At 33.2% G+C, this 15,067-nt stretch overlaps 1 protein-coding gene across 1 annotated transcript in view; it reads left to right on the top strand.

Annotated features, from left to right (window-relative positions):
* Nucleotides 1-15,067, top strand: part of LOC129224280 (nuclear pore complex protein Nup214-like) — a 124,830-nt gene that overhangs the window by 8,041 nt on the left and 101,722 nt on the right. The window contains 3 exon segments of the mRNA XM_054858707.1: nucleotides 6,838-7,049; nucleotides 11,128-11,323; nucleotides 14,256-14,384. Coding sequence (XP_054714682.1) covers nucleotides 6,838-7,049; nucleotides 11,128-11,323; nucleotides 14,256-14,384 — 537 coding nt within the window.

Below are 15,067 nucleotides of genomic sequence, written 5' to 3'. Positions count from 1 at the left end.
GCAACCAACAGATTTCAAACATCTAGCCCCCCCCCCCCTTCCAACGCATAGCTCTAAACATTACCAGAAAGTTTTTAAATCCCATTAATTTTAGCTCTGTGCACAGCTTTGAGAGCTGCGGGCTCGCTCGAAGCTGCCCCCGAAACTAAGGGCCACCCCTCTGACCTTAGCCAATTGCAATGACTGAATCAGTAGGCAAAAAATGGCGGGTGATAACACCCGAAGGAATTCATTGCAACTCAAGGGTGGGCAAATTTCGCCGAGCCTGAACAAAATCATAGTTGTCTAATACCAACCAAGAGCAATAGCGGTTTCGAGGAAAGAGCAGAGGTCAACGGGGAAGAGTCTAGCAACGTCGCTCAACAGAATAACATGTAAAAGGGCAGAGAATCAGCTGCCCCCTGCCCATGTGTCAGGGAAAATCTTTTATCATACCGTTTAGCTTCTGTTTTTTTTTTGTCTTAATTTTTTCCTCTTCAACAGCTGGTTTCATGAGATACCGTGTATTTGTTTCACAACGCAAACATAATTTTTTTCGTTATTTGTTTGTTTTTGGAGTTAGAGATGCTCATTCTGAAATTTTTGTGTAAAGACTTTCTTTTCGAATAGTAGAGCAGCCCGGTGGTCTGACGCACCAGCAGAAAAAAAAAATGACTGGTTCTCTCAGATTTTTTGGTTGTCCACACAGAAAATAAAAAAAAGAAAGAAAACACTGTAATACCTAATGATAATATTATCCAACACTTCATCTTTTACGTCCGTTTTGAGATTAATTTTCGTAAATTTCTATGATTTCTCAGCAGCTTTTTATGTCTATTTTTTTTACCATAGTTACTTCTTGTCTCAACATTTAAATATTTGTGTAAGAGTTATTTAATAGAGTTTTATTTATATATTTACTTATTTATTATTATTATGTTTCTTTGTAAAAAAGAAAGGGGAAAAAATTTCAGCCGTACAAATTTTTTTCACTAGTTTTTAACTTTTTGCGAACATTTCTTATTTTTTTTACAAGTTAAAAAAAAGAAAAATCACAGGTCTGCATGAATTTTTTTGAAAAGCTTTTGCAGGCCCGCATATCAAAAAAAGTTAGTAAATGGTAAAAACTCCAACAAAAATGCTCTTTTTTATTATCATTATGGTTCTTAGGTCAAAAGGTTCTTCTTTTGTGCCCCTTTTTTTCTGATTTGGGTACCCAAGTGGTGTAAGTAACAATAGGAACATTTTTTCCATGTCTCTGATTGGGAGCAGACGTCGGAAGGAGAATCAAAACAAAACAACTGAGGCTAGCCTCGTCTTCTGAGCGTTCTCATGCCAACGATCCTAATTTTCCATTGGCTTACAGGGACAGGAAGAAAGGTGTGGTTTGATGCTTACCGTACGTTCGTTATCAGGGATAGCTGGGGGTTTTGGGGACAACCCCCCCGAAAAGTTAGTCTCAAAAAAAAAAGAGAAAAAGAAGAGAGAAGAGAAAGAAAAAAAGAAGAAAAGGAAAAAATTCCAAGCGATTATACACACACACACACACACACACACACATATATATATATATATATATATATATATATATATATATATATATTAGGTTACTTTTTTGGAAATCTGTTTTTGGATAGTGCGGAAAAGTTGCTATATGGGCCCGTTATTACCCATAAAAAATTTCGCTAAATTTGTTTAATATTTAGCCGGCGCTATTTGACCTTGAAAAACTGAAAAAAAGGGCAAAAATGCACTTTTTTCAAAAAAAAAGGGGGGGGGGTCGAAAATAAAAGTTTGAAGCTAGTTTCAGCAAACATTAGAAGTATCTGTCAGTGAATTAGTTGAAATCCTCAAAGACTTTTATACATTTCGTAGAATATTTAGCTACGCTCCTTTAAGACTGAAACATTGGAAAAATGAAAAAAAAAAAAATTAAAAGTAGTTTCGAAATAAGTAAGTACTGAAATGTTACGCAATACGTTACTTAGAAAAAACAGTGAAAATTCAATCAATTTTATGCGACATTTGTACGCCAATTTTAAAAAATGCACACACTCAAATAAAAAATAGTTACATAAGATGCTAATTTTTTAATCTTCGGTTCCAATTGTTTCTCCTGGATAATAAACGGCGCTCAACTACTTCTATTATTCCTAAGATTATTTTATAACTATTTTATATATATTTGACAAATAGAGCCCTTGAGTATTAAAAAAATGTGAATCCTCTGAAGTCCTTTAAACTGATTAATGAATTGAACGCAAGTATTCTTCTTTTTCTCAAGCCATTTCTTCCTCTCGACTTTATGACCCACTTAAGAGACAAAACCCCCCGACAAGAAATGCTGTAATTCTACACCTCCACAGCTGGGAATTAAGCAATTAAAGGGGTCCTCTCTTGTGTCCAATGTCCACAATGAGTTGCCACTGAGGCATCTTATACTGGAATTGGACGGTTGCACAAAGTGGCCACATTCATATTCTGGAGCTATCGAACAACTTCTTAGAGATTGTAAAAAAAATCCGGTGGTCAAATTTGATAAAATTGACTGCAATCTTCTGGTTTTGGACATGGAAGATATAAAAAATTTAAGTACTGAACAACAATATTTGTATAGAATCTGTCTTGCCGTAAAAGATGGTAGTTGTCCTTCAAGCGTGGCTGACAGTAGCCCAGGCAAACTCAGTCAGTCATGCGCGATGACTGACAACTACAAACCGTTTGTTACGCTTGTATATAGGCACTCCAACTCCATCAGAAAACCTTACAATGCTTGTAAAGTATGTAATTTTAGTTTATGCTCCAATGTGGTTTGAAATAAAAATGAAACCGAACTGCCAGTACCGCTCCCAACATTTTTGGAAAATGATTTCTCTTGCAAGGCAGTTTCCAGACAACGTTAAGGAGATAATTTTCAAAGTTCTCTCAAGTAATTCATATTTCGCTCATCCTGAACAGCTACTGTTGACAGTGTTGTTTGACTCAAGAAAATACATTCGGGAATTAGCTGTTAGGCGCATTCTGAACTCTAGAAATAAGAAGACGAAGAGCTCGGATGGTGTACGATTTTTTGAGCGTCCTAAACTCAATTTTGAAGCCGTTGATTATGTTGATTTAGTTGATTGGGCAAACTGTGTTGTAACAGAGCCACCTCTTACAATGCATCTAAAAGACCAACAATGGAAAGAAATGTGCAAAGAACATTCTACAGAGTTTACTTTCGAGAAATTTCCCTGTCACACGCAAGCTGTGAAACGTTGTGTGAAACTAATAACCGAAGCTGCAATAAAAGTTCGTGGTGAAACTGCACGAGATGGATACATTCGTGCTAAACTTCAAGCTAGGAAAGAACTTCCATCATTTGATAACAAGGGACAATATTGTTCCAAAAAATAATACTCATTATGCATGAGCTATTATAAATCAAATTTAAAGATTTCTTTTTTTAAATTTTATTATCTAGATATGTAGTTCTCGAAAATGTATGATACTATTGCGTGATAATAATTACTATGATTAATGGCGCTATTTAATTAGTTAGTCTATGATTTAATTTAAAAAAATAATTTTCACATTGGTTTTTAAAGAAATTCAATATTTTTTCATTTTTCTCCAATTTTTGATGTCGGAAAGGAGCGGTTAAATGCTCATTAAAATCAATGAAACATTTTATGGGCTCGAACTGGCTCATTATATAACATTTTCGGTGCATTCCAGCAAAATATTTGGAATTTAGTTTTTTAAAAAAAATTTCGACAAAAATTCATTTTTCTCTTTTTTTTTCGGTTTTTCAGTGTCAAATAGCGCCGGCTAGATATTTTTTAATATCCAAGAAATTTTTTGTGAGTGCTAACTAGCTCACTACGCAACTTTTGCGCGCTATCCAAAAATTGATTTCGAAAAAAAAATTTTTTCGGCTTATTTCACCCACCTATATATATATATATATATATATATATATATATATATATATATATATTATATATATATATATATATATATATTTATATATAAAAGTAAAGTCGGGTCTAGCTACGCCACTGTTCGTTATCCCAGTGAGTATTAACGAACTTCTGGTATTTTTGGGCAGAGATTACGGCAGTTACCTTACGTACGGTAAGTGCGTAAGTTGCTAGCGTTCGTTACGGTAAATCCGAGCGATGACGTCAGGATTAACGTATGCTATTTACGTATGGGCAGAGACTAGGCCTCTTAATCTCATTTGGCTCAATGTCGTGCTAATACATTATTAAAATATTAAAAATATTGCATGAACGCCATCGACTTTGTCATCCTGCTGGGTGTGACATTATAAATGCTTGGAGAAGTGATAAGAATTCTTGAGTTGTAAATTTCGAATTGTTTTAGCGTACCTTGATTACATTTATATCTAGGGTCAGAGTGGTTTGAAGAGATGCTACCCCCCCCCCCGCCCCCAATATCAATGAAACAATCTGAGCCATGACTCCCCTCCCCCCTCTTGGTGAGTATCCCTGCAACTAATATTATCATATTCAAAGCTATTTTAATGTAAGAGGAAACACTCAGATGTTAAATTTAAATTTTGTTACTTTGCAATTTCTCTTAAATCTTATGACACATTACATTAACCTCATCCTCACTGCTGCAAATTCACTTAAAGCAGTAACTAGAAAAACCAAAACTTATAATATTCAACTTTCATAAATATGTAAAATTGATTAACTGCTGCTTAAAAAAATATGCATCTTAAAAATATAAATAATTTTCAAAAATTATTATCAGTTTACAAATTGTTAAAAAGGAGCTAAAAAAAACTTCAGTGCATTTATATAATCGAATAAAAAATAAAGAATGCGATTACTATTATTTATCAGAATGAAGCATTCAGAAATATGTCATCTGTTGTGGAATTATTGAAGTTCTTCAAATCAAATGATTTTCATGGCACATTTTTAGAAAAGCTCTCCAGACAACTTTGAACATTCCAGTTACAACTGCGTAATCAGAGAGGTGTTTTAGTACGCTCTGTCTAAAGAATCAAATCATATTTAAGGAACACTATGGGCCAGGATCGTCTTTAACGCATTGGCAGTTTGTTCAGTTAACAGAAATGTTATTGTAGACACTCACAATTTCAACAACCGAGTGATGGATCTTTTTGCCACTCAAAAGGAAAGGCGTGCTCATTTACTTTTTAAATAGCAGACTTTGTAAAAGCTGCTTCCATATTAAGGTAAATGACTAGTTATGGGCAACGAATCAGTAATAGGCAGGTTTGTTCTGTATTGTCAATTTATCAAGTTTGGTCTCCATATTCAAGGAACAAAATCGGGGGATTCTCAAAATAGCATCTATGAAGAACACATTTTTTCCAAACATGAGTTTTTACCTACAGTGTATTTATAATGCTAGTGCTTCTCAGTCACCAACAGTGAATTTTATTTGCATTTAAGTTTTTGAGTGATTTTTTCCTAAAGAAATTACATTGCTGATTTTCATCAGATTGCAGTTCTATGGTACGTACCTTAGCTTTTTTTTTTCCTATCGTATAGGTATAATTTTGCCATTAATTAAAATATTTAAGATCCTTTCAAGCTAATGTGCCCATAACTAGTCAATTAAATATTTTTGTTAAGGGTACATATGAATGACCGTAATTAATTTTTCATTCACTCTACTCAAAATTATTATTTAGTAATGATGATAAAACATAAGTTAAATTTGAAAGTCGATAAGTAAAAAATGCAGAAATAGAAATATTCTGTTTATTTCTTTTATTTTATTTACTTATTTTTGTTGTTGTTTAGACGGACCTTTTAGACGTGATTTGTCAGTTACCCATGTTTTAATTTTAAGTTGCTTGAATTGCTAAGTTAAGATGCTTTTACTTTTTAAATGAAAGCAATTGTTTTGATATTGTTGAATACCTTTTTATGTCTTTCCTGAAAATACTTTAATTCACCTAGCAAGACCATTTTTTTGCATGTGTGTTTTTAGTGGTAAGGGGTCTTTCTCTTTCTGAGAGTCTGGTTCCTTAATGTTTGAGGTGGTGTGCCCTCTCACCCTCTTGGAGGGAGGGGGATGGCACATTTGATGAGATAAATATTTTTTATTAATACATAATATTATTACTACTACTGTTAATATTATTATCAATTTGATCGGTTAAGGGAAGCTGAATGTTTCATTTAAAATATACAGGGTGTTCCATTTTAACCAGCAAGAAAAGCCATTAAGTTATCATTCATAAGCAAATAAGTTTCATAATAGAACATTATCCTGCACTTAGTAGTTTGCATAGCAGCTACATTTTAAAGGATAATCTGGTACTATTTTCTTTATACTATGAATATTATTTTTCTTTTTAAAGTTTTGAACTAAAGTGCAAAATTGAGAAATTTAATATGCCAAGGAACAGTGATGCAGAAACATATTTTTAACTACACTACTTGTAGTTTACCTCCAAAAAGATATACAGTTTATAGGAAATCATATTAAATAGATAGGCGTTTTATAGGTATTCTACTTTAATAATAAAATTATATATTTATGCACGGACATTTCTGAATCGTGTTTTTAATTAGCTCCTGTAATTCATTTTTACGAGCTTTGTACTATTCCTGTGTTTTAAATATTTTCATTACCAATAAAATGTTTATTTATGTGGGATAAGTTTTAAACAAAACAACTTTAAAAATTGTACAAATGTCTATAAGAATTACAGATACCTATCCTTACAATCACAAAATGCATCTGCAATTTTTATTGAGTATCGAGCAATCTTACTGCAAATTGTTTCAGCTTTGAAACTATAAACTTAATGAAATATGAAGACAGTATTTAATTGTATAATGAGCCCTAGTCTTTATTTTGCAGGATTTAAAATTTTAAAGTTTGAAAATATTTTGGATGTGGATGAAGATAAAGAAAATCGACGCATAGAAGAGAACTACTTCAGCTATGTCGTGCCATCTCAAACTCCATCGTTATTGGCTCTTAGTTCAGATGAAAAAACTCTGGCAGTGCTTGTATCTAACAACCTGTCACTTGTAGCTAACATGTATGACATCGCAGCATTTGCTGATTTGGTATGCATTTTTGCATGTACAGTGTAAATTTTTTAGTGATTAAATATGACTTGGACAATCAGAAAGCCAACCAGGACAAATATTGTACCAAATATTTATTTAAAGTTCTTTAATGCAATGTGTAAATCAAAACAAAATATACCTAATATCTTACATAAAAATATTTGTGGTTGGGGGCGCCCACAAGGGGGGGGGAGGGGTCCGTGGCTTAGACTGCCCCATTAAAATTTTTATGGGGTGCTTTAAGCAGGGTTGAGTTTTTTCCTGAGAAAAACTGGTTTATTCTGGAACACGGAAAAAACTTGGTTTTTACCGGTAAAAACGGTAAACCTAGAAAATTCTGTTAGTCCTTTTTTGTTTGCTGGTAGACAGTCATTTATTATTTTTACTAATAAGCCACCACATATCTTACATTATAATTTACTATGATACATTATTCTGTATAAATATATTATTAGGTACATATTATCAAACAACCATAAATTCCCGTTGGAAAAGTAATAAAATGCTAGCTATCTCATAAGTTTCATGTGTATGTAGAAAAAAAGTTTTAACAGCAGGAGGAAAGGAAAGGACAAATTTTGTGCTATTATAAACTTAAATTGATAATTCCACTAAATTTTTTAAGTTTTTCCATAGCTATTAACTTTACAAACGTTAAAATAATTCAATTTTATTAAATGTTTATTATATCACTGTAGATCAATCTTGTAACTGCACTGTAGGTACATACACACTGGGGGGTGGGGGGGAGTCGAAAATCCCCCTCCCCCCCAATCAATGTCTAATAGAGCAGAAAACTTGCCCATTAGCATCCTAATAACAAATAAAAATATTAAAAAATTTATTAAAAAGATTTGAAATCGCGCAAGAGCCCTCAAGTTGAGAAAAATAGAAAAAACGGCAATTTTTAAAGACGTGTATTTCTTCAAAAAATAATATTCTTTATTTCTAATAGTAGAAAAAATACCAAATAGTTACCAAAATATATAGAAAAAACTTGGGGTTACTTTGTTGATCATCTGAATTCACACAGAAAGCCTTAAAATACCATTTTTAAAGTAAAAGTCATATTATTTCAAAAATTCTTAAGCTGACATAAATCTATAAAAATATATTATTAAACATCTGTTTTAATGTTTTTAATGCATTTCTCTCATGAAGAAATGACTGAGGACTCACCATGGGCAAGCCCGTCATTTCAAATTTTTCCAGAGAGGGGGTCAAAGGGGGCAATTTCAATGGAAGTTTCAATGAAAAACAGCAAAACACATGCCCACCCCAAATGTAAATACATATATTTCTCAAAGACATGGTGTGCCAGGGAGAGAAGGGGGCAATGAACCACTCCCTAACCTTCCAAATGACGGGCTTAATCACCTGGCGGTGGCAGCAAGTCGAGTCCCACTAACCACCCTACCCAATCAACCAACCAATTTGGATGTCATTCGTTATGCTCAAGTTCTTTAAATTCTGAATTTGTATCAAATGTTCTTGATCTGATTGTTATTTACTATGAAAACCTTCTCAGTTATCACCCTTGCGACATTTTCCTTCATCCTCTGTCACAAGTTTAGCTCACTTCTCAACTGATTGAGTGTGGTATCGAATATTCAAGTTATGGCAGGGCTTTGGTTTTCAATAAATAATAAACATTCGTTTCAATGCTTTACCTATTTCTCTATTATATTAAAATGACCAGGGTTCACCACGTGGATTAAGCAGCAAGTCGAGTTTTCCCCCCACTCCACGTGTTTGTGGTTGTACTGTACGTGGGTAGTGTAAAAAGTAGTATCTGTTCCTAAATTAACCATATATTGAGCTATTAGTAGTAAACTGAGGCAGACCCTGCTGTCATCTATTTATTATTAGTAAACATAATCCCACCAAAAACATTCTGTAAAAAACTAGCCAAGTCTCGATGGAGCTGTTTGTTTATCTTCAAAAAGTAATGAAATCTAGACAAAGTTATGACAAGTCGAAGGTTCCTTACTGCGATTTCTTTATTGTTATAGTAAATGTTGTGTGACTTGGCCGTTAAACATTCTTTATACATTAGTGGGTACAGGTCAATTTTGTTTACACGTTTTCCAAGTGACAATTTTCCATCGTCAATGGGTAGCGGTTCCGGCGACAGGTTGGTGCAATCGTGTCATGGAGCACCTGGTTTTGTACCCTTGTGTACCCTTTAACGGCCAAGTCACACAACATTAACTATAACAATAAAGAAATCGCAGTAAGGAACCTTCGACTTGTCATGACTTTGTCTAGATTTCATTACTTTTTAGAGATAAACAAACAGCTCCATCGAGACTTGGCTAGTTTTTTACAGAATGTTTTTGGTGGGATTTCACTTCTTTTTGTAGAAACATTTAATTTGTGTAATATTCGAGTAGACTAAAGTTAGGCTAAATTAAATTAGAAGATGTGTCCCACTACGCTGGACTTTTGCAATGACAGTCGATTTTTTTATGTACCAATAGTAGAAGGGGGCATTACCATATCTCTAATACAGCTGAGACCAGCTGAGGGTTCTTCATTAGATACTTCAGACTTTCGATTTTTGACATCAAATGAAGCGGCCAACCAAGTTGAATATTTTTTGTAAAGGCGGTATGTCGATCTCTAATAGTTTGGTCTAATAGCCAGATCTTCGATTATCCTAGTTTTTATAGTTTTCCCTTTATGTGGCCATTAAACCCTAACTCTGTACCAAATTTCACCTCTCTGAGTTTATGGGAAGTACTAGTTCTATTTTGATGATCATGAGTGAGTGAGTGAGTGTCATAAATGCGAAACTTTGCTTTCGCTTAACTTCGGAACTAAATGACCTACAGACTTGAAATTTCGGATTTTAAGTATATGATTATAGCTTACTGGATGACGAAAATTTCTGCGTTCTGGTCTTATCAGAAGGTTTTCAAATAGGGGCCTGAAAATGCGGCGAAATGGTTCCAGTAAAGGATGCTACGGCAGTGTTTGCTTCGCGCTCGACTTGGCAGGGGCACTGCCATGCCCCCCGATTATAGGATTATCAAAAATTATTTTTAGCAAAATCAAATAGTAAACTCTTTTGCTTTTTTTATGTGTGTTGAATTACAATACAAAATATCAATGATAAAAAAATGCTGAATTCACTTGTTAAAATTGAATATAGTAGGCGCCGCATAAAGTGATCACTTAGGGACAAAGATAGTTTGATAACAATAACGGATTGATAGCAATAACCGAATAGAATCCAGGACACACAAAATGATTTTTTTTTTCCCAATTCAGAAGCATTGATTTTTACAACTGCAAATTAAAATTACAATTACTCATTTGAAAGCAGTTTTAAATTATAAATTACTAAGTTATTGAAATGGATTAGCTCTTTTTTCCATCGAGTTAATCATCCGTCCATTGCTACAGAGTCTTTTTTGCTTGTTTTAAAAGCAAGATCTTCTTTTTTTTTGTCGCATTAATGAACCGTTTACTCATGCATCCTTTTCCCTGGCATTCACAAACCACAACTTCACCATCTTTTCCAGCATGGTTTTGCTTGTTGTTAAAATTTTTATTTAGCTTCACTTTGTTTTCAATCTCGCCACGATTTTTAGCAACTTATTAAGTAATGGCTCAGAAATGTTAGTTCTGCGGCATTTCCATGACTCATCATGGTTAAATTGTCAAAGTGTTTTAAAATGTCAATTTTTTCCTTGAAAGTTAAACCATTGTGCTTTTTCTCCATCCCTAAAATGTTTGACCGTTTAGAGTGAAGATTTTTGTGTAACTGAGCATGGAGAAAATTCTTCTACTTTATTGATAAAAAAGGGATTTTTTTTTCTGCAAGCTACTTGTCATTATTTGCCTTTGTATTTCTGTTGATTTGGGAGCAAAAATGGGGGGTGGCGTGGGGGTGGGGTGTAAATTGAGAGTTTATGAAAAAGTGACAACAATAAACGAAGGCACTTAACACATGTTAATATACAAATGTTTTGGAACTTCGTGATTCTGGTAACATTAACCATGATCACATTAAGCGGCATTTACTGTATTTTATATTGTTTTTATTTTATTATTTTATTTGTTTTTACAGGATGAGACTCCAGAGCCTTTTTTGCAAGTTCCTCTATCTACTAGTTCTGGAGCAACATTAAAAGAATTCATCTGGAATCCAGCAATTGATAGCATATATGCTTATTGTTTAAGTGATGGTAGTCTACATGTTCATGAATTAGATGGAATAAATTTGAAAGTTGTTGCAAGCTTACCCCAAGCTATTGCGACTGCAGGTTAGTTTTGTTCTCCATACTGTTATTATGTTTTATGAAATTACTAAAGATATTACATTCACTCAGTGATAGAAATAAGCAGTTATTTGGTGTATTTTACAACAAAATGTTTGACCCAGATACCTAGATTTCCAAACAAAAGTGCCAATTTTGATGCCAAAAACTTAAGATGGTATTCAATTTTTCCTTTCCCAAATCGTTATGTTAAAGGAATTGTTTCTTGTCTGATGACGGGCTAATTACCGGAAAATTTCTCCCTCCAAATGTTACATCTTTAATGCAACCCCTGGATCAAGGTGTAATTGCATCAATAAAACGACTGTACAGAGCTAAACTTTTAAAAAACTTGATCCACGAAGTTGTAACGCTTACAAACTTTTGGAAGCAGTATTCATTACTGGATGCAGGTTTGTGTGAGTATATATATATATATATATATATATATACAAACTATATATATAGATATATATATGTATAATTTTGTTTTTTCTAATTTCCCCTTAAATAGTTACTCTGCATATTCCTTAAATGATTTTTCGGATTATCCGTGTTTTTCAATTATCCGTGCTACGCCACCTGGTGATTAGCATGGATAATCGGGAGTATACTGTAAATCGTATATTGAAATAAAGATTCTTCTAATGAGTGTTTGACTCTTTGTACAAATAAAAAATACCCATTCAATTTGAAGGGTGTAATATATATTTTTTCTTCTTTTTTGCAAAAAGAAAAAAAAAAGCCTATCACATTTTTACTACATTTGAAAAGCTACGCTTAAAAAAGAACTTAGTTCAAATTATTTTGTATTTTAACCATGCTGTTAAATGATGAACACATGCTGCCATCTAAGCCATAACGGTTCAAGCAGCCTGCAATCTCTTGAAGAAATTTCAACCTAATTTTAAAACTTATCAGGCCGGCTAATGACGAAAAATAGACTTACGGTCTAAAAATCAAGTTTTCGGAAACGTCCCTTGCTGTTGCAAAGCCTTGACACAGCCTGTAGTTCTTATGCAAATTTTTTTTTCCTTTTTTAGGCAAAATCCTAATACAATTTTCCAATTTTTTGCGTTGCCTTCGTCAAAAAAAAAAAGTAAAGTTAACCTGTTTTTTTTCTCCAATAAAGCTTAAAAACACTGGACTTAGTTGTTTGGTTAAATTGATAAGTGTTTTTCGGTAGAGCGTTAGGCTATAAATTATCTGAACTTCGGGCAAGCTCGGGCTGTCCGACATAATAGCAAATTTACATTAATATTACGCATTACATGTACTCATAACATTCAACATATAACACACGTAATAAAATTAATGCAGTGGGAATGTTACTTGGTGTTTCGACTCCTTTATGCAGGCTACAGTGATTATTCAGATAAGTTGACTGTTAATTGAAGGGTGTTCTTCCTTTATTTTAAAGCTTTGACTCCGGCCATACCACTAAGCATAATGTAAGCATTAGAAAAGTATTAGATTTACCTCAAGGGAATCCTTTTTGTGCAGAAAAACATTTTTATTGTATGCTTAAGTGTAGGTTTTTCTAATAGCAATGTTCGATCTTTTGTACAAATGAAAAAATACTACGCCAAATTGAAACTACGAGTTTCACCCAGTAAACCTTTAATTATTTATTCGAATACGATATAAAACATCAAAATTATTATCAACTTCATTAGTAAGAAATCATTTTCTACTCCTCTGCTTTCGGCTGAAAAAAAAAACATTTTGTCTAAGTTCGAAAAATTACACTTAAAAAAATGGACTCAATTCAACTGGTTTTGGTTTTGAATTTTAAGTGTTCGATTAAAAGAAAAACATGTGCGGGCATTTAAGCCGTAACAGTTAAAGCGGCCTGCTATGGGGTATTGTTCAATGTTCAAAAATAAAAACACTTATTTTAATCGAATTTATTATTTTTCTAGAATGTTTGTTTCAATCGCTACGTGAGATCTTCATCATTCTGTTTTACGAATAATTCAAAATGGTATCATGCTAGCTAATGACAAAACATAGACGCATGTTTTTTTTCGGCAAAACGGTTTTTGCTGTTTTTTTATTACGCATTCCTTCAATAAATAGCATTCGAAAAGGAAGGTGCAATTGCTAGGTTTGTTGGAGTGTCTTGCTGTTAATCAAAATGGCGCCAATTTGAATCTGTGCCAATAAATATCTCTTTAATGTTTCTTTTTTTCCCGTTAGATGCTCACATGCGCAGGACTGTATTTGCCACAACCTGTTTTTTCACATGCAAAATTACTGCTTTTTAACGAGTCACTCAACCACACTTTTAATGATATTTATGTTTGCATTGAAAATACGTACAACCAAAAGGTGAGCTGTGATCAAATTAACGTTGTATTTAACGAGGTTTTGTTACTGATGTCTTCAAATTGCTTGCTCTTGTGCGCTTGCTTTTTTTCGTTTACTTTTTTCGGTTCTTCTTCATAATGTTCTTTCTTTGAAATTTTTAAAGAGCGAAATGCCTTATGAAACGATTCAAAGCACAGTGCGGAGTTCCGCACGGATCCACTAGTCCAATGTTTAAATAAATTAATTCCCTACAGAAAGCAGAGCTGAATTTCTTTTTGTCCTTTGGCAGGCAATGGGTTAAATATTTATTTCAATTCTCGCTCAACAATAGGTTAAAATGAATATTAATCATCTAGGCGTTATGACCATCCAATGTTTAAATAAATAAATTAACAAAAACATTTCTGATTTGATACATTGCGACTCGAAACCATTCTCTGATCAACTTAATTGCACCCAAAAAATTCGATCAAAAACTCGGTCCAGCCGTTTAAAAGCCTTATGACTACAAACACACGCACAGAAAAAATATATGTTTTAAGATATAATAAATCCAATGCCCTTGAAATTAGGGAAACAGAGCTAATTAATTGTTATTATTGTAATGTAAATTAACATTTTTATTTAGCTTGTTGGAGTCCCAAAGGAAAGCAACTAGTTGTTGGAAAAGCTGATGGAACATTTTGTCAATATAAACCAACCCTACAGGAAGTTAAGTCCATACCAGCTCCTAAACTTGATGACAATCCACTATCTGGTAAGCTAGCTATTGTCTTCGGCAAGTATAAGTGTGACCTTCATTTTTTATCTTGGAATTTGAATTCAACTTCCCGATCTTCAGTTTTAAGCTAACTTTTGTACTACTAGCAAATGTGAACAGAGGGAATTACAAATCAAGCTTTAATTCTACTCATTAATTTTATAAGAACAGAAAGAAAAAAAATTAAATTATTACATGCAAAATTTCGTTTTATATCCTTCAAAGCAATTAAAGTTTACAATAATCTCTCAGTAACAAGCAATCTCGCACAAGACAACAACTACAATATTTATATCAGCACTAGGCTGTCATTCTACAGTTTGATTCATTAACATTAATTTTTCTGTTTATGTTCATTAATTGAGGCCTCACAGTTAATGTCAAATGAAAATTGTTATTGATTATTCAATCCATTCTTGTAAGACCTTTTGAGTGCTTAAATGATAAGTACTCTGTTAGATGCACGTTCATAAGTGGGAGAATCAAAGTTTTCATTCATTATTTCTGGTCAGAACTGTTGTATAAATGAAGGTACATTAAAACCTGTGTATATAAGAAAGTCACTGTATTTTAGCATGTATGATACTCATCTACATGAATGCTTATATGTATCATGAAAGGAATCCCATGTAAATTGCTGTGACTCTATATAACATGTTCATCTAGCTTCTTGATCCTTT

The sequence above is a fragment of the Uloborus diversus genome, chromosome 6 (genome assembly GCF_026930045.1).
Source record: "Uloborus diversus isolate 005 chromosome 6, Udiv.v.3.1, whole genome shotgun sequence".
In the NCBI taxonomy this organism is placed as follows: Eukaryota; Metazoa; Arthropoda; class Arachnida; order Araneae; family Uloboridae; genus Uloborus; species Uloborus diversus.
This window is presented reverse-complemented; position numbering and strand designations above follow the sequence as displayed.